Here is a 23971-nt window from a genome sequence, read left to right as displayed (position 1 = left end):
AGTCTTTGCAACTTGATGTATAAACACGCCGCTTAACACTTTTTGTGGGGTTTATGCATTGTTTTTTTGTCAAACATAAGTACACCTCCTAAAACTGAAAAAAGTTACTTCACCCTTAACACTTTGTTGTGGGGTTTATGCATTATTGCTTTTAGTCAAACATAAGTACACCTCCTAAAACTGAAAATAGTTAATTTTAAATACAACACTTCTATTTTAATTTTTTTTTAATAAGAATGTTTGTTTTTATAAATTTACATTGTATAATTATATAAATGTTGAATTGACATTTTTATAATTACATAAATCTACTGATTCGAATTTAAATGCTCTAATAATTTTTATTCCAATTGTGAAACTTTAAATTAATTATTAAGTCACTTAATATAATGAATTATTTTTTTAAAAAAATACCCGCTACTAGGAATATATAATTGAATAACAGTAATCTTTGATATATTAATTAAGTAAAAACATAATATAATATATTAACTAAAATAGAAATTAGATTAATTAATTATACTAATAATCAAATAAATAAACCAATTAATTAATAAGCCTTGGGCTTTCTCACGGCCTAGAACGCTTGGGACGTAAACACCCCAACTCTCCAACTCCAATCCAACCATGGCTTAGCCCAACATGAGCATACCAAGCCAAGATCTAGGCCATGAGTTAAACCCAGTCCACCAAAAGTTTTCCACAATAAACATCAAGATTGAGTATTCACGCGACTTAAAAATCAAAATCCTCCCCACAAAAACTTCAAGCTCCATTGATGTAAGAAAATCAATCGTAAAATGGAATCCATGGCGCTGTTTGGGTTAACAGTAAAATAAGTAGTAAACCCTTGAGCAACCAAAGATAACCTATAAAATTCCCGACATAAGCAGAAGAAAAAATCAAAAAATATCAGAAGAAATCATCAATCTGAATGATTAGGTTCACAAACACAAAGCAAGTAAATAAGCCCAAAAGATATTTGTACCATGCATAAGTAACCTTTGAAAGGTGAACAATAACTTGGTGAGATGAGAAATGCAAGCATCTTGTATCTCAAAAAGTATTTAACATGCTCCAATGGATGTCAACAATCGTGAATTTCTTTTATATGCAAGATGTAGAAAGGGAGTATTTACGTTGCATCTTAAAGAATTAGTGAAAACCTGTGAACTTCTTCAATTAATATCTTCGTATAATTGCATTATTACTAAAGAGTAAAAGAGAAAGTAAACCCAAAGATACTTGGCATTTGAAAGTGACATGTTGGGTTATAAATAAATATTGGCAAAAAACTAAGTGAAAAGGAAAAATACTACAAATTAAGAAAAAGAGTTATTCTCGTGTGTCCAGAGACTTCCATCTCGTTGTTGTGGTTATTGTTTTAATACAAGAAAAAGTCTAAAAAAACCCAATGAACTTTAGTGTTTGGAATGATTAAGTCATTGAACAATTTTTTTAGAACAAATAAGGATAAGATGAAAAGACCAAAATATCCATCACATAATAAAACCCAAATCTCTATTACATTTTCTATTCCTGAAGTTTAAGGAAGAGAGGTTATGGGTTATGGGTTATGGGTTATGGGGTGTGGTTTAGAGGCAGAATCCTGAAGAAAAAGGAATGGCGCATAAATCTGATGGAAGAACTGGTCCCACCTTATAACTATTCTTGGAACCATCCCCCCCTCGATCTCTCCTTTTTCTCTTTCTTTTTTATCATGTCTTTCTTTCTCTTTCTCTTTCTCTTTCTCTTTCGTCACCTTTCTTCCTTCATGCCCACACATATCCATTTCATTTCCAAGTCTTCTGTGACCCCCAAACCAGCCACCATTGCCCTCTGCAATACCCCCTTTAATTGGCGCGCACTTGTATGTGCGCGCACCACCGCCATCCTCCGCCACGTCCATGTTGGCCCATTCCATTGTTCTCCTCCTCCTCCTCATCATTCATGTCAACGGTTCAGATTCAGAAACGCTCATTGAGTTCAAGGATTCCCTTATCAATGGCGACAACCTAACCACCTGGACCGATTCCAGCACCCCCTGTAACAATAACCGACCCAATTGGGAAGGTCTTCTTTGCACCAATGGCAACATTTGGGGGATTAAACTCGAGGGGAAAGGACTTGAAGGTAGCATTGACCCAACCATATTAGCCAGATTGCCATCTTTGGTCAGTATCAGCTTCAAAAACAACAGCTTGGAGGGTTCTCTTCCTGATTTCAGAAAGCTTGATGGAATGCGAGAGATTTTCTTGTCCAACAACAAGTTTTATGGTGAGATCAAGGCCAACGCTTTCAATGGCCTCAACCGCCTCACCAAGCTATACCTGGCCAATAACCAGCTCATGGGCCATATCCCTCTGTCCTTGACCACATTGCCTAAGCTTAAAGAGTTGCTGCTTGAAAACAATCATTTTGATGGTCAAATCCCAAATTTTGATCAAGGTAAGTTGACCCTTGCAAATTTCGCCAACAATCATTTCCATGGCCGTATCCCAGAAGGGCTTCGAGATTCTCCTGCAACCAGATTTTCAGGTGAGTTATACAATCCCTTTTTTCAAACCATACATTCTGGTCTCCTGTCATATATACAGATTCTTCAATTATATGCATGAATATATCTGCCCATCAGCAATGCTTCTGTGTTCAAATATTACACATGATAAACAATTTCAATGAGATTTGTTGAAAGGAATTAAATTTCTAAGTCTTAATTGAAATCATGGGTCATCATAGTTTCGACTTCCTGAGACAGGTAATGGAGAACTTTGTGGAACACCATTGACAGAATGTCAGAGGGCTGCAGGTACTTCTACCTCCACAATCATCGTCATAGCAGTGGTTGTGGCAATAGCAGTTGCTGCTGTTATTTTTGCTGTTATAATCCTAAGCCGCCACCACCACCATCACCACCAGCAACTAGGTCCGGCGGCAGGAGTTCTAAACCAGGGTTCAACAGTTCTAGCAGCCTCAGCTAACCTTAGCATGCAAGAGAAAGGTGGAGTATCAGCTCATAACGGCAAAAAGGTGGATCTTTCTATGCAGTTGACTTTCTTGAGAGACGATGTGGAAACGTTTGACCTTGCAGACTTGCTCAAGGCATCAGCCGAGATATTGGGAAGTGGGATGTTTGGATCCAGTTATAAGACCACTCTAGATGGTGGGAAACTGGTGGTAGTGAAAAGGTTCAAGCAAATGAATAACGCCAGGAAAGAAGAGTTTTGCAAGCATATGGCAAGGTTAGGCAGTTTGAGACATCCGAACTTGATAACACTTGTGGCTTTCTACTACCGAAAAGAAGAGAAGCTTTTGGTTTCAGATTACATTGACAACATCAGTTTGGCCTTCCATCTCCATGGTATGCTATGGATTTATACAAAACCCTAATTGCATACCGTACACTCCTTTCTTCTTTCTCAGCAAATCTTTTTAGCAACTTCAATCCTTTCTTTTCGCACACTTTGCACAATCAAAGGGTCTTCATGGAAACAACCGCCCTACTATTTTGAGGTAGAGGTCAGGCCCTAACCCATCTACAGGTGGGAATATACTGGGATTGTTTGGTTTGGTTTTTACACTTGCATTTGTTGTGATGATCTCAGGCAAGCAGTCTAATGAAATTCGAAGCCCAAATTGGCCTACTCGGTTAAAGATAGTTAAAGGAGTAGTTAGAGGGCTTCAAAACCTTTACAACAAGCTGCCAAGCCTAATCGTGCCTCATGGTCACCTCAAGTCATCAAATGTCCTTCTCAACAAGAACTACGAGCCGCTCCTTACTGATTATGGGTTGGTTCCATTAACCAACCCAGAACTAGCACGTGATCTCATGATGGCCTACAAGTCACCAGAGTATAAGCAAATCGGCCGCATCTCAAAAAGGACAGACATATGGTGTCTCGGGATCTTAATCCTCGAGATCATGACCGGAAAGATCCCAACTCTCTACCAAGGCAAAGGAAATGACACTGATCTTGCAGATTTCATTAATTCTGTGGCCGACCAGGAGTTCAGTATTGACATGTTTGATAAGGAAATGACGGGATTCGACAAGAGCAATGAAGGGGAGATGATGAAGCTGTTGAAGATTGGTTTGAGTTGCTGCGAAACAGACACCAACAAGAGGATGGAAATTAAACAAGTTGTAGAGAGAATTGAGGAGGTGAAAGAAAAGGACAGCGTGGAAGAAGACTTCTACTCAACTTATAGTAGCGAGACGGACAAGGGATCTTCAATAGGACATTCGGGTGACTTCACCAACTAAAACTACACATGGTTGATTTGATTCATCACTTAGAAGGTGGAGACCTTCGGTTGGTTAGGAATGACTGGTTTCATCAATTTGAAGTGCATTTTCCATGAATTCTGAAACCCAAGTCACTTCTGATCAAGGTACTATTGGAAGGGTCCTTGTAAATCATATTTCTTCCCTGGGGCGGCATTTGAACAGGCTATGGAAGAGTAATCGATTCAGGATATTTTAATCTTGAGAACAGTATCATTTGGGATACAATCTAGCTACACATTTATGTGATTTTGATCAATGTAATTTTTCTGGCTTAAAGGTTACAGAATCACCAGTTTGGCTATAACAAGATCATTTCAGGCATGTGATCCTCATCCGCCATATTCTGCTCTTATATGCTTGTCCTATATAACCTATGGATTTTGATTCCAAATGTAGCACTTGAGGATCAACAAATTCACAAGAGCATTGCCAAGTTCTCTTTCATTAATGGTTGCATTTTCCAGGGCAACAATCAGACAAAAGTGATGGGAATGACAGCCTTTACATTTGCCAGCCACCTTAGTTCAAGTCCGATATCACTGTGACACTGTCCTACCAGTAGAGGTGTGGATGTAATCCATATGTGTGAGGTTCCAGATTCGAGCCGGGCACCACCCCTCTGACAATTGGATGCATACACAATTTAATGGGACCGGTGCGGTGGGGGCAATCAGAGGTTGACGAAAACCCTTTTTATATCTCTGTACATGTTTTGTTTTTGATAAAAGAATGGCAGTTTTAATGTTTAGCATAACCTGTTGCAGGATTAGTGCAGGATTAGTAGTTATAACCGCTTACAATCTTTCTTGCAAAAGACCAATTACTGCTAGGATCGGTTGTGGAATGACCAACAAGAACCGGGATAGTTATAGGCGACGCCTGGTTTTTACCCACCTTTACGTATGCCACAATACCCATACAGTTTAGGGTAACTTAATTAAGACAGTGATCTTACTATTCCTATTCCATATCCCTTATCACTATACTGTGATATCTCCTCCGCAAATTCAATTAGTCCAAATCCTGTTTTCCATGCACAAACTAAACACATTGAGCTGGATTGCCACTTTCTCAGTGGTGTTATTGGTTTTGTTACTAATTTAACACAGCCTTTCTTTCTAGTTGAAGCCTTTTATTACAATTTTAATGTGGATTTCAAAACACATTGAGCTGGATTGCCACTTTCTCGGTGAATCGCACTTTACTCTTTTGCAGGCCAATACAAGTGACTCAAGCTCAACAATTTGGTTCCCGGAAGTGCACATAACAGAAAATCAGCAATAGATAGAGTAAATGTATTCCAGAATTTCTGGAAGTGGTGTTAGGATCATTTAACTCCTCCGTCAATAGCCAAGGACTACCGGCCACATGCCTTAAGGTTCGACTAAAAACTGCATTTCTCATCTTCGATAACACATCAGTAGTTCCAGAAGACTTGATTACTCCGATACTTTTTCTTAAGATATGTTGCAATCAATTCCTGATAGGTCCATGTCTTCAGCCTCTTAAATTCTAAAAGTGCCTCCGAGCTAGAGTGAAATTCCCCTTTTCCCATCACCTCAAACACAATCGGGTCGGCTGATACAAGAGCAGGATCCTTCACGTTCATTTTCCTTAGAGCAAATTCCAAATTTCTCCCTAGTCTCCTGTCCAAATATGCATCAACAACACAGCCATATGTGACAAGATCCGGGATAACTCCATTATGGTTCATATGCTCGAGGGTTAGATGGAGATCCCAGAATAAAGACATCTTTGAGAAGGCCACAGCTCGAATATTAAAAGTAGTGAGATCAGGATAGAATCCCGCTTCCACCATATTTAGAAACTCTCTTTGCAAACTCTTCATTTTGAAGTTGGCAGCATACGACAAAAGCAAAAGGTTCCAAAGAAGATTTCCGGCATTTCTCCTACCAAGGCCCACATCCCTTAAAAACTTACCCAAACTATGAAACTTTTTATCCCTTATGTAAGCAACAGAAATCGCCCTAATCCCATCTTTTTCTATGAGAATTCTTGAACTTTTTAGACGCTTGTAAGCATTTTCCATCATGGATATTGAACCAAAACGACTATAATACACAATATAAGCATTACCTATAGCAGAATCAACAAGAAATCCCTTTGAGACCATATCCTTCAATGTATCTTCCATTAGATCAAGCTCTCCAATCTTACCAAAACAAGATATGGTGTGCGCATAAACTTCACGTTGTAATTGAGGATGCCTAAGACTAATTTGACGTATAATTCTGATTACCTCATCAAAAAACCCCATGCCAATATAAGCATCAATTAGTTCTGAAACTATATGAAGATCAAGACTATAAGAACTATTTATAATTTCATTCCATATGGCATCTGCCTCGGCTAAAAATCCGTTATTGGCATAGTACAACATCAAAGCTGTCAAGGTAGAATTGTTCAGAAGAAAACCTTCAGATTGCAATCCGACAACAAGCTCTTTAGCAATATGGGGTAATCTCTTTCTGCTTAAACTTTGAGTTATACAAGCACGATCGTTATGATTAGTAATCTTCTTAAAACATCCATATTGTTTATCGTCCTGATTCAAGCAAACCCAACAGGATCAGAGAGAATCAATAAGTGCATCACGAGTTATTTCCATTATGAGACTTCCCAAATATGATAAAGGTTATTTTACCACTGACCCAATGGCAAATTCATTATAATTTTTGGATGAGATTCAACTAAAAATTAAAGCATGCCCAGTCGTATAAAAACGGGTAGATTGTTATTCTATCATGACATAGTGGAGTACAAGAACCCCCATATACACATGAATATATACACACACACATATATATATAGAGAGAGAGAGATTTATGAATATTCATACATATACACGAGTTAATACACAAAATAAATGAGCATGGATGCTATATTAATCACATAGGCAAATCAAGAAGTTGAACTCATTGAAATCATGAAATTTTGAGGGGGTTTTCCTGTTGATTGTTTTCTGTAATTCTAACTCACATTTTTTCAGAACTATATGATGTTAGTACAAGAAACATTTCCTTACACAAGTCAAATCCACATATTCCTCAAATTCCATCAAGTACTAAACAAGAAACTGATATTTTCCTTAGTTAAATAAAAATAATCAAAAAATGCACATACACAACTTGAAGTTTATGCTTTAATTAAACTGATAAACACATATAACAACATAATAAAAAAACACAAGTACAAAAATTAGACACAAAAAATGGCTTACCTTCTGAGCTGAACCTCTACTGTGTGAGATCTTATGGTTGCAGAACGCCTTCAAATGGATCGTTTTGGTTTCAGGATAAGTTGCAGAGAGAACCGAGATAGCATCCATATCTAAATGAAAAAGAGGCCTGAACGATTTAAAGGCTTTTTCTGGAATTGATGCTGAATAAAAAATGAGTGTCCGATAAGTGTTTAGATGGAAAAATCTGGATGATAGAAGATTACAATTCTGACCTGTTGAATCATTTTCCAGAAAAGATTGTTTGATAAACATTGAATGATTAGTAACTTCAAATACAAATTAGACAAGGAGATCAATTAAAAATCAACATATCAGTTTGAATCCAATGTCATAAGGAATGATCAGGGGATAACATGGAAAGTTCTCATAAATATCATTAAATTCTCATGTTATGCATAGAATTGGCTTTTAGTTATTATGCACCCAAATCTATACGTACCACTTAATTTGTTGAAATAAATAAATCTTGAAATTAATAGCTCCAATCCATCAGAATGTAATATAAATATTCTTAAGATTGAACCACTTAATTAGTGGAAATTGGGTCATTGCTTATCAAGAGGCAGTGACACTCGGAAGGACCAAACTAATTAGAAAAGATCCTAAAGCAGTAAAAAGTGGTCAAGAAACTTCAGTCCACCATGATCAAAGACGTGGTCGGTAACAATCAGAAGCGAAGTGATTCAGTGATACTATTGCAGTTAATGGAGTAAGTGATAGCTGAAATCGGTGTATGAAGAATGGGTCGAGGAGATTCTTGTTTGAGCCAACAAGAATTCGTGGAAATGTCTCTATTATTGTTGTTATTTGGCGATTAGGGTTTAAAATATTTCAAAGTGATTGTAGAGCAAGAAAAACAAACTGAAGCTTGAAGAGGCAAAAAGACCTACCACAATTTGAATCGAGATGATGAAGTTGAAGCCAAAGCCAATCGAGATGAAATGGCGACGTTGGTTGAGAAGATGAAATGGCGACGTTAGAGCATCTACAACCGACCACTGGAAAAATCACTAAAATAAATGAAAACGATAAAACACAAAAAATCTAATTAATAAATTCAAAATTATAAGTAAATTATATGTAAATATTGAAGTTTTATGCTTAAATTCATATACTTAACTGTAAATAAACATAATTAAATATTGAATAAACATCTCATTTAAAATATAAAAAATTTAAAATATAATTAAAATAGTTATTGAGTTTTAATAAAATATTTAATTATTATATTTATAAAAAATTATATTATTAAATCAAAAATGAAAAATGAATTAAGAAAATATAAAAAAAAGAAATACTAAATAGTTAGTTTGGTACTGATATCAAAAAAAATTCACTTTCTTATAATATATTCATATTTATATTTTATTCAAAAATAAAAATATTATCATTTTCTTAAAATCACATAAAATTATATTATAATATTGACCGACACAAAAATAAATAAAATAAAATATTAAAATCGAGATGTATCTCGTTGTATGATACAAATACCATTCTAGTATTATAATAATAGTAATTTAAAATTACTTAATATATTAAACTATTAATCAATACGAAACTATAAAAACTTCATATCATAGTAATATTTCGTTTATAGATGTTGTTATTTTTTACCGCCCACGTTTGAAGACCTTTATTTTTTTGGTATTTCATTTTTAGTGTTGAGTTGGAGATGTCTAAAGGCCCAGAATCTAGATTATTGAGAGGCTTATCCTTTTCTACTTCATATACTATAGATTTAAAAGCAAAAAATATAAATGTATTTTTTTTATTATAACATTGTACTTTCACTTATTCTTGTTATCAGTATATGAATTTTATTTAAGCATATGATAACAATAATAAAAGTATAGGAACATAAACATGTAATGAGAAACTAATTTAATATAATACTGTAATGAGTTTGGTAGAACTAACATGAAGCAACTGAGTTGTACATAATGAAGTTCATTGAAGCGGAAGCAGTCATCCTCATGTACTGATCAAAGTCTTTTAAATCTCTATACAGTTTGCTTCAAAATGGGTTGAACTGAATGCAGAATTCATGTAGGCAATAAGGGCTTGAGTGGTTTTAAAGCTCAAACTTTAAATGAGAAAATAAGACTCAATACCTGATGGTTTTCGTTAATTCTTGTTCCTATAATTGAGGAAATTGATAACGTAGAGTTTTAACAAAATGAATCACCAATATCAAAAAAGAAATAAGGCCGATTGAACGATTTTCCGACTACCGACTAGTTGAAACGCCCGTGGCGTTTTCCTAGCAACGTTCGGGCTGGTCGTGGGGCCGAAGCCCCTGCTGGATCAAACGGTTATGATTTTATGTTGGGATTGCGATTTAGGCCTTCAATATTTAAGATGGAAGATTGGAAGGTTTGGTGAACCATGGACATGAGAAAGACAAGTCTGCATTGGGTCACCTAAGTTTTCGTTTATTTAGTTATTTTTAAAATTATTTTTGTTCAAGATATATTTATTAAATGAATTGGTTTAATTAATTAATTATTCTTTGAGAGGGATATTAAATTATTTAATTGAATTTAAGTGATTTAATAATAAAATTATCAAAGAGATGAATTTATAAAATTATCAAAAGGATGAACTAGAAGTTTTGGAAAGTTATCGAGTTATAAACTTGGGATTTGACTAAAGTTGGTCGGGGTTGACCAAGAGTGGACTTTTTGACTCATTTGACCCATGTGGGTTTTAATGATAGGGTCAAATTGAGTTATTTGAGGCATATATGAAGTTTGACTTTACATAGGGTTGAGTTGACCATAGTTGACTTTTGGAGAAATTAAGTCATTAATTGGACATGATGATATGAAATGTGTAGGTTTTCGAATTAGAGTTATCAGTAGCTGATCTACAAGCAACCACGTGAGTCTTCATGAGACTTACAATGGATGCATACATACATACATACGAATTTATTTTGAGCATAATATGATTTATATGGTAATATGTACGTACGCATGATGTTTCAATTTATATACAAGATACAATATATTTTATATGTATGTTATTTATGATCAATTGCATGTTATGTTTTTTGTTCTATTTTCAAATGACTCTTAACATACTATTTCATACAAAAGTTGTATGATCAGTTTTAAATGCTCTATGGCTTGTTGGATCTTGTTAAACCAAACCAAACGTAGTCGGTAACACAAGTCAGTATATGTCAATATCTCACTTCTAAAAGTAGGATCTAAGATACTCTGTAACATATAACCACAAAAAACAAGGGTTTTAGCAACGACTTTTGTTGTCATTAAAAGTCAATTTATCGTCACAAACGATTTATAGAGACGACATGTCGTCACAATATCATCGCTAAATGCATGTCGTTGACACTCATATTTCTTCTACTAGATACATTTTAAACCATCAAATATTTCATGAAAGCAAATAGTGAGGAAACATCGACAAACACACGGCTAAGCAAGTCGATATCTATACAACCGAAATTACTACAAATTTCCAAGCTTCTATAAAAATGATAAAAGAAAAAAATTGCAATACATTGCTATCATCATCATGATGATGATGATGATGTTGCAATTAAGAAGATGAGATTCATAATAATAATTCTCTGCTTCACTTTCCAGTCCCAAACTAGCTAATATTTCTTTAGACCTTGTGTGTTCTTAATTTTATATGGCTACCTGAATAACCAATAGAAGGCTTACACGTGTGACTATGCTAACTATATACTAGAGGTCGGAGCTTGTGCAAGGTTGATTTGGGTGCCCAAAATCTCCATCCAAACTCATCTGCTGTACTTCTTGAGGGGACAATATCTTGATGTAGCATACACAGCTCACGAACTCCCTGCAGAACTTGTATATTTGAGAACCGAAAAACCAACTATTTATTCATTAATGAATAATCACTTAAAGATGTTTTCTGTTGAGAATTATGGACTTACTCCCAAGGGTCATCCCCGACCAAGAGAACATCGTTCTCATGATCAACGTACACAAGTTTCCACCCAATTCTTTGCCGATCCTCCAGTTGTCCCTCTATACCAAATCGTCGAGCCAGATCCTGTTTCAGTTCCTTGTAGCCTGAATAAGCAGTAATATCAATTGATCTTCCTACTGCTCCACGTTTGTATACCTATATCATGTACACAACCAAAACTAAACTCAAACTCCCCACATCAACAAAACACACACACACACACACATATACACGTTGCTAAAAATGGACAACCAACCTTGGTATAAGTACGCATCCGTTGAAAAGGTTGTGGTTGCGCTGGTACTGGAGCCCACACACCACTATTCAACAAACTGCCGCCATTTATTGTGGAATCAATGGAATTGAAACTCATATCTGGAACCCCAAATGACTGGGAAGAGACATCTGGTTGATTGTTTTGGAAATCTTTACCACATCCCATCATCCTTTTTGTGATCAAAGGGTCAGGAATCATACCCAAATGGTTTTCATTGTTTGTCCCAAATGGAATATGATCATCTTCAACTTCCCCACCTTGAATTGGCAGCGGTTGAGAATCAAAAGACAGCTGATTGGAGTTCTGCTGTTGCAAATGAACATCATTTTGAGAAACACAAACTGAAGTCCCTGAAGATGAACTGTCCAAGTAACCGACTTGGGTTCCAAACACATGATGCAAGTATATTTGTGGAGCTATGAATCCTTTATTCTGACTCTCTGAGATGTTGTCACTCGGCTTCATACCAGATTTTTGCTGCAATTCTTTAAAAAACTCGATATTTGGTGATACGGTTTCTAAACCACTGGTATTCATTAGGTGAGCAGAAGCTTGAGTGATCTCTTCACCGCCCATACTTGTGCTCCGGTAGGATCTACCATCAATAACTGATGGAAGCATGATCGGGCCATTATTTGTTGAAGGTGAGGTGGAACCCGATGGAACATCATCAGTTATACCAGATTGACCTCCTGTGGCTGCAGTCCCCATCAATAAACCGTTGCCATAGGTCAAGAGTTGATCGGTCTGCTTTGGTTGCTGAGAAAGATGGGTAAACCAAATATTTGTTTGGCTATTATTTCTTAACATTTGCTGTTGATCTGCTAATGGTTTTTGCTGATCTTGGGGTTGTAGCTGTGCAGATTGGTGAGCTAAAAGTGATTGTTGTCGCTGATGAAGCTTTTGTAGATGCTGAACTTGATTTTCAGGCATCTGTAATTGTTGTTGATCGGGAAACTCGGGCGGCAATGATATTTTCTGTTGACTTTGACTCACCTCAGCCATCTGCTGTGGAAGGTTTCTATGGAGCTGAGGGTTTTGTACTGATGACTGCTGCTGAAGAGCATTTTGAGGTTGAATATGGGATTGAACTCGATTCTGAGGCAGCGATTGATTGACTACATTTTGTTTAGTTGTTTGCAGACTCGGGCTAGCCAACTGTTGCAGTGGTTGCATCATGGAGGCTAATGGGTTCACAGTGGAAGGCACGAGTTGGTTTTTTAGCTGATCAAGCTGTGCTGTTGACCTTAGACTATTAAACTGTAAGCTGTCGTGTGGAAGAATTCGTGACATATCTGGTCCACCATAGTTTTGCAAAACAGGTGCAGCCAATGGATTCAAGTGGTTGGATTGTATCGAGCTTTGCTGCATATTCATCCATTGGACTAAGCTTAGGCCAGTATCTTTCATCGACATATCTTCACCAACCCAAGGCATTGTTCTCTTGAAGAAATTGTCTAGGTCAGCAGATTCACCATCTGCACATTTAGAAATAAAAAGATTCTTGGATTTTTTTACATTTGTGATCACTAATTATCATTAGTTGGCTTTGTTAAAGTTCCACAGCGGCTAGACTTCATTTCTCCTCGACATATGTTGGTACCTCTCCTCTTCTCGAGAGACTCGACACTTTGGGGCAATCTCTACTCGTCTAGCCTCCATAGAGGAGGCATGTTATAGTCCCACATCTGCTAGCTTGGACCATTCTCCTCCATATATGTTGGAACCTCCCTTCTCTCCTTAAGGGCTCTTTGAGAGTAATCTAATGAGAGGCTCGATATATTCTCACAGGCCTGAAAGTTGGTCGGTCAAAGAGCATCTTTGGGTTCTAATCATAAAGTCTCGACACATTTGTCTTGATGTTCATTCAAGGACCATAAAAGAGATACCTTTGCAGGTCAAAGAATGACAGAGACAGGACAACAAGAGAATCTGATCCCCTAAATATTGTGCCTTTTTATGCTTCACTTTTACCCAACTTCTTTTACTGTCCCTGTTGTATAAAAATAAAAATTGCAACTTTTTGATCTAGAATTACGGGCACTTTATGATCATTAAAAAGAACTGTTTTAATTTGGGTCTATATGACTATATGATTGAGGTTATATAACAAAATTTGCAAATTAAGCTAGTTTACCTGGAATTCCGGGATATCTTTGACGATTTAATCCATAAAAGGGAGTCGGGCATATGAAAAAAGGAGCTGTAACAGGTTCGATCTCCCAAATTGAGACACGGTTCCTCCTTTCGCCAGCAGTTGACTCATCCCAGCCTACCTACTCAATAAAATATACCGATTATATATACACATATGTGTGTCTATGAGAAGACATTCTACAATGCATACCTGTATATTACGCCACTGTGAATTCTTCCATCTCACTCCATCTAGATCATTAATGCCTGTAATTGTACCCATATACCTGCACAATGTAGAACCTCGAGTAAGAAGCGCAAATACATTTAAAAAGAAGTTGAAAATAATACGCCTTCTGACCTTCTTGTTCCAGACTCTTCAGTCTCGAACATCATACGGAAGCGCATGCCAAGAGATAGTTGGTTGCTGCACGCTGCTTTGTAGTACTTTGCTAAGGGAATAACAAATTCCGATGGACTAGCCCTGCAGGATAACTTCTCAGCTTTGCATTTTTCTTTTTTGATAAATTCCCATCTTCTTTCTTTCAATGAACATCTTATTGAAGTTGAATATTTTTTTCCTTTTGTGATTAGAAAAATGGGTAAATTTTGACGTTAAAAGTCAATTACCTTGGATTATAAAACACGGTGAAAGGGCTGTTGTTGGCAGCTGCATGGGCAGCAGCAGCCAAGACTCCGATGTGCATGCTATCACTGGACAAAACTGATGATGATAAATTGGTCGGTTGCCTGGTGGCTCGTCTAATACCCAATAGAAGCTGCTGCTTTTCATCCCTGTTCAGCGACATAGAACATATACTGTTATTTCTTCTCTATCATGTATATGGGACCCACAAAACGAAAATATGAAATGACCAAACTGAATAGCAAACAAATATTAGCACCCAAACAAAATGATAGTATGTGGCTTTACCTAATAAACAAGACCGAATCTCCAGCAGAAAGCCTTTTTCCACTAACAAACAGGCTCCAACCAGTCGTGAGCAAGTGCCGTTTTGGTTGCCCTGAATTTCAAACATTTTGAACTTCAAAGGCTTGTGATGGAACATTTTGGCTCATGAAAAGCAAGATGAACATACCACGAAAGATATGGCGAAATGTCCATACACTATCATGTAAATCTCTTGCCACAAGTTCTTGTGCAGGTGGTTGCATCGAAAAATCCTACAAAAGAACAAGAAAACAGTTTGCTCTTAAATACCACAAAGATTTCATGTTTCATCAACTACCCCACCCCGAAAAAAAGAAACTTTGCTTACCAGAGGTGGAAATATTTTCTCGGCTGCTCGGCGAGGTACAGAAAACCCTCCATGAGTGCTTGTATCACTTGCTGTAAGAGTTTTGCAAAAAAACTCCGTTTGTGGCTTATATGATTTCATCGAGAGGTCTGACCTCAATAACGCTTCCTTATCAAACTGCATAAACTTGCAAACTTAATGTCTTTTCGTCCATGTTCCAAAACTCATCATCATAAGATGCCATTACTTGATTTGTAATGATAATAGACAAATAAAAGTGTTGCAATTATCATACGATAAAAGAGTAGTTTCAAAATATTGAATTATGGAGTAGCATACCGCAGTAACAGGTTGGAGTGTCAGCTGAGCATATACTTCATCTGTCTCAGGATCAGCCTAAAACAAAAAATTAACGATAATTATAGCAAATAACATAACAAATGTCAAAGATTTTCCCCGTTTAAATATTGGAATCCTGAAAACGAGTTTTAAAGAAATACTATAATTAACAAACCGACATACATGCAATGTAACATTATGCAGAATGCATAACAACTTCGACTGAAGATTAGGATAACTTGGAATTTGAGCATCCATACCCTTCTTCATAGATGCAGAAACCTGAAAACATTTATCATAAACATAAAAAGAAACCGTTTAGTTTTTTTTTTACCAAGTGTTATTAACACCGTCAGTACCTGATATGAACTTTGCAAGGTAAAGCCTCGTAGACAAATAAGCCTATCACTTAACCAAACCAAACGGACCCATAATATACTCAGACCTTACCTCTATCGCAAGGGGAAATAAGCCTATGTCTTCCCTTTGGTAAATAGGAGCTGATCGGAGGGAATGGTGAGAGGATATGTGATTTGTATTCAGAATTTACCGTGCTGTAGCTATAGTGATTACAGAAACAGTAAGTACACATCTGAGTTACAAGTTTCGAATGCAGTATGATCATATACTTGTACCTCATGTGCTAGAAGTTGTTCATTTAGGAATAACTTCCATAAAAGTTAGCTCGATACCATATGATTGTTCCGTACCCCGTGGAAATCGAATTTAGATTGGAAATTTTGGGTTGGTCCTACAAGAAAGCTTGGTGATGACTAATGATAACAACATGTAACTCCCTCCACCCACAAACAAAAAGCAAAATCGAATAAAAGTTCCAAATATTTTGCTTTTCAAGTTACTTTTAAAGTCGTATCAGTTTTAACAATTACTCATGCATCAGTAATTTCCTAAAAGATCGATAATTCGTTACTTTAATTTAATGCGAAATTACTAATTTATGCAGGTTTTGTATCATAATCTATAAACAATAATCGTCCATTTCAATATATATATATATATATAACCACAAAGGTGGTGCCTGATTGGTTTGAGCTTAGCTCCAAGGGTCAAAAGTACCAGGAGGTACAGGTTCAAATCCAAGTAGGAATAAAAATCCCCTTGTAGCCATGGAGGTTCAAAGCAGGTGGTCGCCCTATATCCAGGTTAATTAATTAATATATATATATATATATATATATATATATATATCTAGGGGCCTATTCAAGGGAGAACTGAGTTGTTTGTGGTAACTGTGAGAACCAATATTAACCACAAATCAATAGATAAATTAGAAAATTTATAAATTTGGTAATTTTAAATTAAAATCTTAATGCAAGGATATTTTTGGTATTTTAAAACTCTCATCTCTCCTCTCTTCTCTCTCCGGCCACTGTTCTCCGGCCTCCGGCCACCGTCCTCCGGTGATACCACTATGATACCACTGTGATACCTAAAAATATTGACTCTGTTAAACAAAAGATACATTGTGATACCTAATCATATATAAGATGCATAGTGGTATCACTGTGTAACATCTTCGATCGACCACACAAACGACATCAATGTGATACACAAGTACATATATGATGCATTGTGATACCATTGTAGTATCACCGGAGGACGGTGGCCGGAGAGAGAAGAGAGGAGGGAGGAAAGTTTTAAAATACCAAAAATATCTTTGCATTAATATTTTAATTCAAAATTGTTAAAATTATAAATTTCCTAATTTATTTATTGATTTGTGGTTAATATTGGTTCTCACAGTTACCACAAACTAATTAGTTCTCATTTGATTAGGCTATATATATATATATATATATATATATATATAAGTTTGCTATTTCCATTTTTCGTCTTGAATTGGTCAAAATATGCGGACTTTCTTACCTTTATGCATTAAATAGTTGTACCGTGCAACTTATCCAAAAGGCTAGAGTTCAATTATGATCCTCATAATACATGCCCACAAATTAGCAATGGTAGATGGCCAGAAGGTCCTGTGCGCACGTATGCATAAACACTTGTACCGTACAAGCAGCATTGCAAAATTTCTTTTTTTGAAGGGCGTCCCAAATTATTACACCAGGAAATCAGTGGCCACAGTTGCTGTCTACGTTGGAATCCAACCCAGATGGCTCCAACCATTTTCTCTCTTGAAATAAATTTGATGTAAAAGCACCGCTTACATGAGAGAGAAAGAAAGAAACCCTAGAAATTTGATCAAGCAACGGCGTACATTAGCCTGGAACGGCGTAAGATAGCAAGAGCATACCTGTTCGCTGTGTCCTTGAGGGAAATAGACGACGTGGGTCCCAGCCGCCGGTAAATTGACCAGAGGTCCAGCGCACGCTTGCCATAGCTCCGGATTTATCATGAACTTCTCCGCGCCTGTTTCGGAAATAAGAAATTCGATGATAAGAAGAAAAAATTTGGTGTTTCTAACCAAGTATTTCTGAAAATTCCGTTGAAGGCCGATATGACGGTGCCACAATTTGGTAAGAACACCGAGGGAAGGGGGAAATATATCAAAATTAAAATTTATAGCTGTTTTTGGGACCACCACACCATTTTCGAAAATATGAGAAGAGAATATATAGCTGACCTTCGCCGTGATTAGTCGCTATCAAAGTGACGCCAGGCACCTTCATTGGTAGCTGAAATTCCGGTAAGCAACCGACCTACGTGCTCGTCTGAAAAGATGAAGGGAATCGTAGCACTAGAGAGTCATAGGGGAGTGAGTGTATTTGATCAGAGAGATAATAGTTTGTGATCAGCAGTGTTTCCGGCGAAGTACGGCGGAAGGAAGTAAGAAATATACAGAAAAGATGAAAAGGAAAAGGAAGGGGTGAAAGGAGAGGGTTGAGAAAAGGGAAGTTTGGTGAGTATTTGCAGACAACACCAAATGCGGCACCTCCACCTCCACCTCCACGGTCACTTTCTCTCTCTACAAACTCATTCTCTCTCATAAAGAAAGCTCTCTTTGGGGGTACTCAAATTGTGGGATAAAACCGTATATTTTATTAGAGCATATACGATAAAAGCATCTCTTAATGTAAGAAAACGTAAAAAGTAATGAGAACCGACTTTTTTTATGTTTTTTCTTCCTACGTCATTTCCAATTCATTAACTTAAAAACCTCAATAAGAATCTAGTTATATATATATATATATAGATTTGGGATCATATGAGACCAATGGTTTTTCGTGAGACCCGTAAGACCAATTCTCAACCCTTGGATTAGATTTACAATCGTCAGATCTGAACATTTATAAACGTCACGAGACTTCTCACTAATTACGAAATTGCCACCTTACAACTTTGCAACCATTAGATCATTAATTCATAAATTTGATCAATGAACATAAATTGGTCTTACGGGTCTCACGAAAAACCTTTGGTCTCACGTGAACCCAACCCTATATATATATATATATATATATATATATATATTTCAAATGTAATTATATTTATTTATACAATCAATGCAACTCAATCAATTAAGGTATTTATGAAAATAATGAGAATTCATTTATTATGATTTGAATATTTATGGAAGATGTTTAGAGTTTATTGATTATGATCAATACTTTATATTAAAAACAATCAAAAATTTTATGAAATCACATATTCATCAAAAGAATGGACGGTTAAGATTGAGTTGTATTGGTTGTACAAATATAAAAGGTTGTATAATAACTCACCTATATATATATATATGTGTATAATATATAATTATACATGGTATAAAGGTTAAGAAAATACATATAAAAAGGAAAAAAAGTCTAAAAAAACTCAATGAACTTTAGTGTTTACAATGATTAAGTTCTTAAACAATTTTTTGGAACAAATAAGTCATTGGACATTTCAAAATACGTTAAATAATTTATTGGACTTTCTAAAACATGTTAGATATATCATTATGACCTCTAAAACTGGTTAATGTGATAAATAATAGAAAAAATATGAAAAAAAACTAATGAACTTTCATATTTTGAACAATTAAGTCGCTAAACATTTTTGAACAAAAAAAATACTTATATTTATAAAATTAAACAAATATATCAAAAAAGTACTTACATTTATAAAAAGTTATTTACATTCAAAAAAAAACTATTGATGAAATTTATTTTAATTGAAAATAAAAAATATTTAAAAAGATTACTGATTAAAATTGAAATATATTATGTATATGATTTCTCAAATTAAAAAAAGATTTAAAAAGAATTAATGATAAAATTTTATTTAATTAAAAATAAAATATATTACATTGATGATTTTTTAAATTAAAAAAATAGAAAATAATTTGATTAAATTGTTGACGGATTAACGATAAAATTTAACTAACTACATAATTAATTAAAATTTATCGCTAGTGTTCATTGGTATATATACATGTATTAGTTATATCTAATTGATGACTAACTTGACCACCGTTAAACGTTCTAACACAGTAACATGTTAATAAGTGTGAACGATCGTGTTTAAATCTTGTTGGTGATATCATTTCACAGATGGACTAATGACGATTTTTAATTAATTATGTATTTAGTTAAATTTTATCGTTAATTCGTCAGTAATTTAATTAAATTATTTTATACTTTTTAATTTGAAAAATCACCAATAAAATATATTTTATTTTTACTTAAAATTAGTTTCATCAGTAATCTTTTTTAATTTTTTATTTGATTTTTTTTTTGTTTGAGAAATCATATACGAAATATATTTTATTTTTAATTAAAACAAATTAAATCAGTTTTCTTTTTTTTTTAAATCCATTTTTATTTTTTTTAATTTGAAAAATCACTGAAAGAATATTTTTTATTTTCAATTAAAATAAATTTCATCAATAATCTTTTTTAACTGTAATTTTTTTTTTGTAAATGAAAATACATTTTTTATATATTTGTTTCATTTTATAAATATAAGTATTCTTTTTGTTCAAAAAATGTTTAGAGATTTAATCATTTAAAATATGAAAGTCTATTGGTTTTTTCCAAAAAAATTTCATTATTTTACCACATTAACAAGTTGTATAGGTCATAAAAATATATCTAACACGTTTTAAAAAGTTCAAGAAGTTCTTTAACATGTTTTGGAATGCCCAAGGTCTTATTTGTTCCAAAAATTGTCCAATGACTTAATCATTCCAAACACTAAAGTCCACTGTGATTTTTTAGACTCTAAAAAAAAAAACTAACAAAATATCTCATCAAACCAAGTTCAAGTACAAGATCTCAAATGATATAATTGTTCTTATAAAAAAGAACCTACATTTTTTGTCTTAAAAAACTAAATAGATTTTACTATCTAGAACAAATAAGTCTTTGACATTCCAAAACCTATTAAATAATTTCTTCAACTTTCTAAAACTTGTCAGATACTTTTTTATAACCTATAAAATTGGTTAATGTTGTAAAATATTGGAAAAGGTCTGGAAAAAAAACCAAGGAACTTTCATATTTTAAATTATTAAGTCCTAAATATTTTTTGGACCAAAAAAGTACTTACATCTATAAAATAAAACAAATATATCAAAAAAATACTTACATTTAAAAAAAAGATTATTGATGAAATTTATTTTAACTAAAAATAAAAAATATTATGTTAGCGATTTTCTAAATTTAAAAATAGAAAATAATTTGATTAAATTATTGATGGATTAACAATAAAATTTAACTAAATACATAATTAATTAATATTCTTTGCTAGTGTTCATTGGTATATATGCATGAATTACTTATATCTAATTGATGGCTAACTTGATTACCGTCAGACGCTCTAGCACAGTAACACGTTAATAAATGTGAAAGATTATGCTTGAATTTTGTCGGTTATATCATTTCACGGACGGATTAGCGACAAATTTTAGTTACTTATGTATTTAGTTAAATTTTATCGTTAATCTGTTAGTAAGTTAATCAAATTATTTTTTATTTTTTTATTTGAAAAATCACTGACATAATATATTTTATTTTTAATTAAAACAATTTCATCAATAATCTTTTTTAAATGTAAGTACTTTTTTGATATGTTTGTTTCATTTTATAGATGTAAGTAATTTTAGTTTCAAAAAATGTTTAGAAATTTAATCGTTCAAAATATGAAAGTCAATTGATTTTTTACAGACTTTTTCCATTATTTTACCACATTAACCAGTTGTATAAGTCATAAGGATATCTCTAACAAGTTTTAGAAAGTCGAAGGAGTTATTTAACAGGTTTTAAAATGTCCAGTGACTTATTTAGTCTAAAATATTGTCCAATGACTTAATCATTCCAAACATTAAAGTCCATAAAGAAACTTCATTAGAGATGCTCTTAGACCATCTCCAACCCAACACTAAAAAAAAAATTTGACGTGTTTTCATTTTCAACTCAGCATTAAAACACTAAAAAACTGAAGATCAATTTCAAAAACGTCCTGAATAATCGATCCATAAGCTTATCTATTAAGGTGTAACGTACGTTCATCTTGGTTAAATTCCTAAGTAACTACTCATCGTATGAATGATTTTTTGTATATCAAATGAACGAGGAAGTTTGTGCAACGGAAAAATTGTTGTCATCCAAATTTTCTCTCGTTTTCTCAAAGTTAAAAGTGAACGTATAGAAGAAAAGATTGTGTTGCTTAGTAGTACAATGTCGACGATTTAGTTTTGTTGATTGCTTTTGATTTAAACAATAGCAATTATTTTCATTTTCAATAACGGGGCCAGGAAGAACCGGTATCGTGTGATATCAGTATTATGGTTTACCTTTTCATTCAAAAAGAAGATGGATTTAGACTTCTTGTCTTTTACCTCATATATGTGGTATCAAGGGGTACAAGCACATTTATAGTGCATTTTAGTGAGATCAACGTAAGTTTGTGATTTTATTTCAAATAAATTTATTTAAAAATAAAAGTAATATGATTCAAAAAATATATCTTATTTAAAATAGAAATGTTTTCAAAATATACTTTTAAATGAACATGCATTTTTTTAGGGGTTATTTATAAAAATAACCGGTTTACATAACCTTTTGCCACAAAATAATCACATTTTAGAGGTTTTGCCAAAATAACCACCCGGATCGCCCCCGGGGGTTATCCGTACACAATGGGGGCGATCCCGGATAAAAAAAATTCCTCAAATATCGAGATTACTGTTCACCTCGTTGACCGTGTTTGACCTCTCCCCCGGGGCGATCCGTACTGTACCGGGGGGGATCCGTACTGTACCGGGGGGGATCCGTACTGTACCAGGGGGCGATCCGTACTGTTCACCCGTGTTTTTTTTTTTTTGTATTTTTTATAACATTGAAGTTGTATTTTTTAACTTTTTTAGAACCAAATTTCATAGAAAAAGTTTAAAAATAAATCTTTATAATTATGGAGACGCAAAAATTATTTTTCTCTGTGTTTTTTAAACTAAAATTTAACTTTTTTGTGTTTTTTATTTAACAATTAAGGGGTGTTTTTAATAAAAATKGAAAAATACATAAAGTGTGTCTTTTTACGTATTTAATTTTATATTTCACGGTTTTTCGTTATAAAATAACCGGATAATAATTGTGGTTACGAAAAAAAAATATTTAGTTGATTTTTGGAGAAAAAATCAGACATTATATCTGATTTCGCGGTTTTTGATGATATGACAACTCTATGACGTCCCCTTTTTTTTGTATTTTTTACAACATTGAAGTTGTATTTTTTAACTTTTTTAGAACCAAATTTCATGGGAAAAAGTTTAAAAATAAATCTTTATAATTATGGAGACGCAAAAATTATTTTTCCTTGTGTTTTTTAAACCAAATTTGAACTTTTTTGTGTTTTTTATTTAACACTTAAGGCATACATCTTTGCTCGTCATGCTTGGTGGTAGGAGATGCTAATATTGAACCGTTGGTTCACATCTTCCATGATTTCTTTACCACGGTACACTCTCCTACAATCCTTTAGACTGTCTGCCAGTATATGACCCAAAACCTTTTTTATTCGCATTACGGTGGTTTGGGTGCACTTGGGACCTTGAACATGTGTGTTCATCATAGAGCTTGCGTACCTGAAAAATACTGGTACCATCAATGGAAACAGCCATCAAACGCTAAGAACAATCCGAATCTGAGTGACACACCACCTCGTACCGGTGTTTGGAAGATTTCTTTACTTTCATCTGAAAGTTTTCATGAACGCACTTTAATCCCACTACGAGCTTAAGTACTTCCTTCGAGTCAAAGGTTTGTAGAACTTTGACATGAGATGTAGGCTGGTAGGAAATGTTTCCCTTTCTACTTTTGATAACTGGGTCCGGACAAAGTGGTGGGTCGGGCATACCCCAAAAATTATTCCTTACCGGCTTGATATATTCAGAATCAGAATTATCGTCGTCTTCGGGTATGTTCAAAATTTCGACAGCAACAGAAACATCTTCTGCCATATCTACCTCCCACAACGGTTTT

At 34.3% G+C, this 23971-nt stretch overlaps 3 protein-coding genes across 9 annotated transcripts; 1 reads left to right on the top strand and 2 right to left on the bottom strand.

The window, feature by feature from the left end:
- The first annotated feature begins 1777 nt into the window (after window positions 1–1777).
- On the top strand, window positions 1778–4531 carry LOC112507424 (pollen receptor-like kinase 4). Its single transcript, XM_025112010.1, has 3 exons — window positions 1778–2538; window positions 2759–3361; window positions 3606–4531. Exons 1-3 carry the CDS (start codon window positions 1908–1910, stop codon window positions 4262–4264), a joined length of 1893 nt encoding a protein of 630 aa, XP_024967778.1. The 5' UTR covers window positions 1778–1907; the 3' UTR covers window positions 4265–4531.
- Window positions 4532–5469: 938 nt separating this feature from the next.
- Window positions 5470–8506, bottom strand: LOC112507425 (pentatricopeptide repeat-containing protein At3g42630). 4 transcript variants are annotated; one of them, XM_025112012.1, is made up of 3 exons: window positions 8441–8506; window positions 7530–7690; window positions 5470–6854 (listed from the first exon to the last, which is right to left on the bottom strand). In XM_025112012.1, exons 2-3 carry the CDS (start codon window positions 7635–7637, stop codon window positions 5706–5708), a joined length of 1257 nt encoding a protein of 418 aa, XP_024967780.1. In that variant the 5' UTR covers window positions 7638–7690; window positions 8441–8506; the 3' UTR covers window positions 5470–5705. The 4 variants fall into 4 exon arrangements, with proteins under 4 accessions (XP_024967780.1, XP_024967782.1, XP_024967781.1 ...); XM_025112014.1 differs by having other exon boundaries at window positions 7530–7639; window positions 8441–8502; XM_025112013.1 differs by having other exon boundaries at window positions 7530–7762; window positions 8441–8454.
- Window positions 8507–10996: 2490 nt separating this feature from the next.
- On the bottom strand, window positions 10997–18398 carry LOC112507423 (auxin response factor 19-like). Of its 4 annotated transcripts, XM_025112006.1 has the most exons (14): window positions 18133–18398; window positions 17803–17918; window positions 15714–15812; window positions 15531–15587; window positions 15213–15368; window positions 15033–15117; window positions 14867–14957; window positions 14563–14727; window positions 14294–14416; window positions 14144–14219; window positions 13934–14072; window positions 11776–13274; window positions 11485–11675; window positions 10997–11387 (listed from the first exon to the last, which is right to left on the bottom strand). In XM_025112006.1, exons 1-14 carry the CDS (start codon window positions 18176–18178, stop codon window positions 11270–11272), a joined length of 2961 nt encoding a protein of 986 aa, XP_024967774.1. In that variant the 5' UTR covers window positions 18179–18398; the 3' UTR covers window positions 10997–11269. The 4 variants fall into 4 exon arrangements, with proteins under 4 accessions (XP_024967774.1, XP_024967776.1, XP_024967777.1 ...); XM_025112007.1 differs by lacking the exon at window positions 10997–11387 and having other exon boundaries at window positions 11527–11623; XM_025112008.1 differs by lacking the exons at window positions 15714–15812; window positions 17803–17918; window positions 18133–18398 and having other exon boundaries at window positions 11182–11387; window positions 15213–15437; window positions 15531–15695.
- Window positions 18399–23971: the final 5573 nt, after the last annotated feature.

Source organism: Cynara cardunculus (genome assembly GCF_001531365.2).
Source record: "Cynara cardunculus var. scolymus isolate 2C chromosome LG 2, CcrdV1, whole genome shotgun sequence".
NCBI lineage: Eukaryota > Viridiplantae > Streptophyta > Magnoliopsida > Asterales > Asteraceae > Cynara > Cynara cardunculus.
The sequence above is the reverse complement of the archived record's forward strand: the minus strand, read 5'-3'. Positions and strand labels throughout refer to the sequence as shown.

What these genes read in the sequence shown, in the direction of transcription:
- LOC112507423 (XM_025112006.1), bottom strand. Translation starts at nt 18,178, where the DNA reads ATGAAGGTGCCTGGCGTCACTTTGATAGCGACTAATCACGGCGAAG. An exon ending in TGCATAATGTTACATTGCAT is followed by an intron (nt 15,588 to 15,713) that starts GTATGTCGGTTT and finishes TTTTTGTTTTAG; the next exon opens with GCTGATCCTGAGACAGATGA. An exon ending in ACCGTGTTTTATAATCCAAG is followed by an intron (nt 14,417 to 14,562) that starts GTAATTGACTTT and finishes GTTATCCTGCAG; the next exon opens with GGCTAGTCCATCGGAATTTG.
- LOC112507424 (XM_025112010.1), top strand. Translation starts at nt 1,908, where the DNA reads ATGTTGGCCCATTCCATTGTTCTCCTCCTCCTCCTCATCATTCATGTC. An exon ending in TCCTGCAACCAGATTTTCAG is followed by an intron (nt 2,539 to 2,758) that starts GTGAGTTATACA and finishes TTCCTGAGACAG; the next exon opens with GTAATGGAGAACTTTGTGGA. An exon ending in TTTGGCCTTCCATCTCCATG is followed by an intron (nt 3,362 to 3,605) that starts GTATGCTATGGA and finishes TGATGATCTCAG; the next exon opens with GCAAGCAGTCTAATGAAATT.
- LOC112507425 (XM_025112011.1), bottom strand. Translation starts at nt 7,802, where the DNA reads ATGTTTATCAAACAATCTTTTCTGGAAAATGATTCAACAGGTCAGAAT. An exon ending in GTAGAGGTTCAGCTCAGAAG is followed by an intron (nt 6,855 to 7,529) that starts GTAAGCCATTTT and finishes TGCTTGAATCAG; the next exon opens with GACGATAAACAATATGGATG.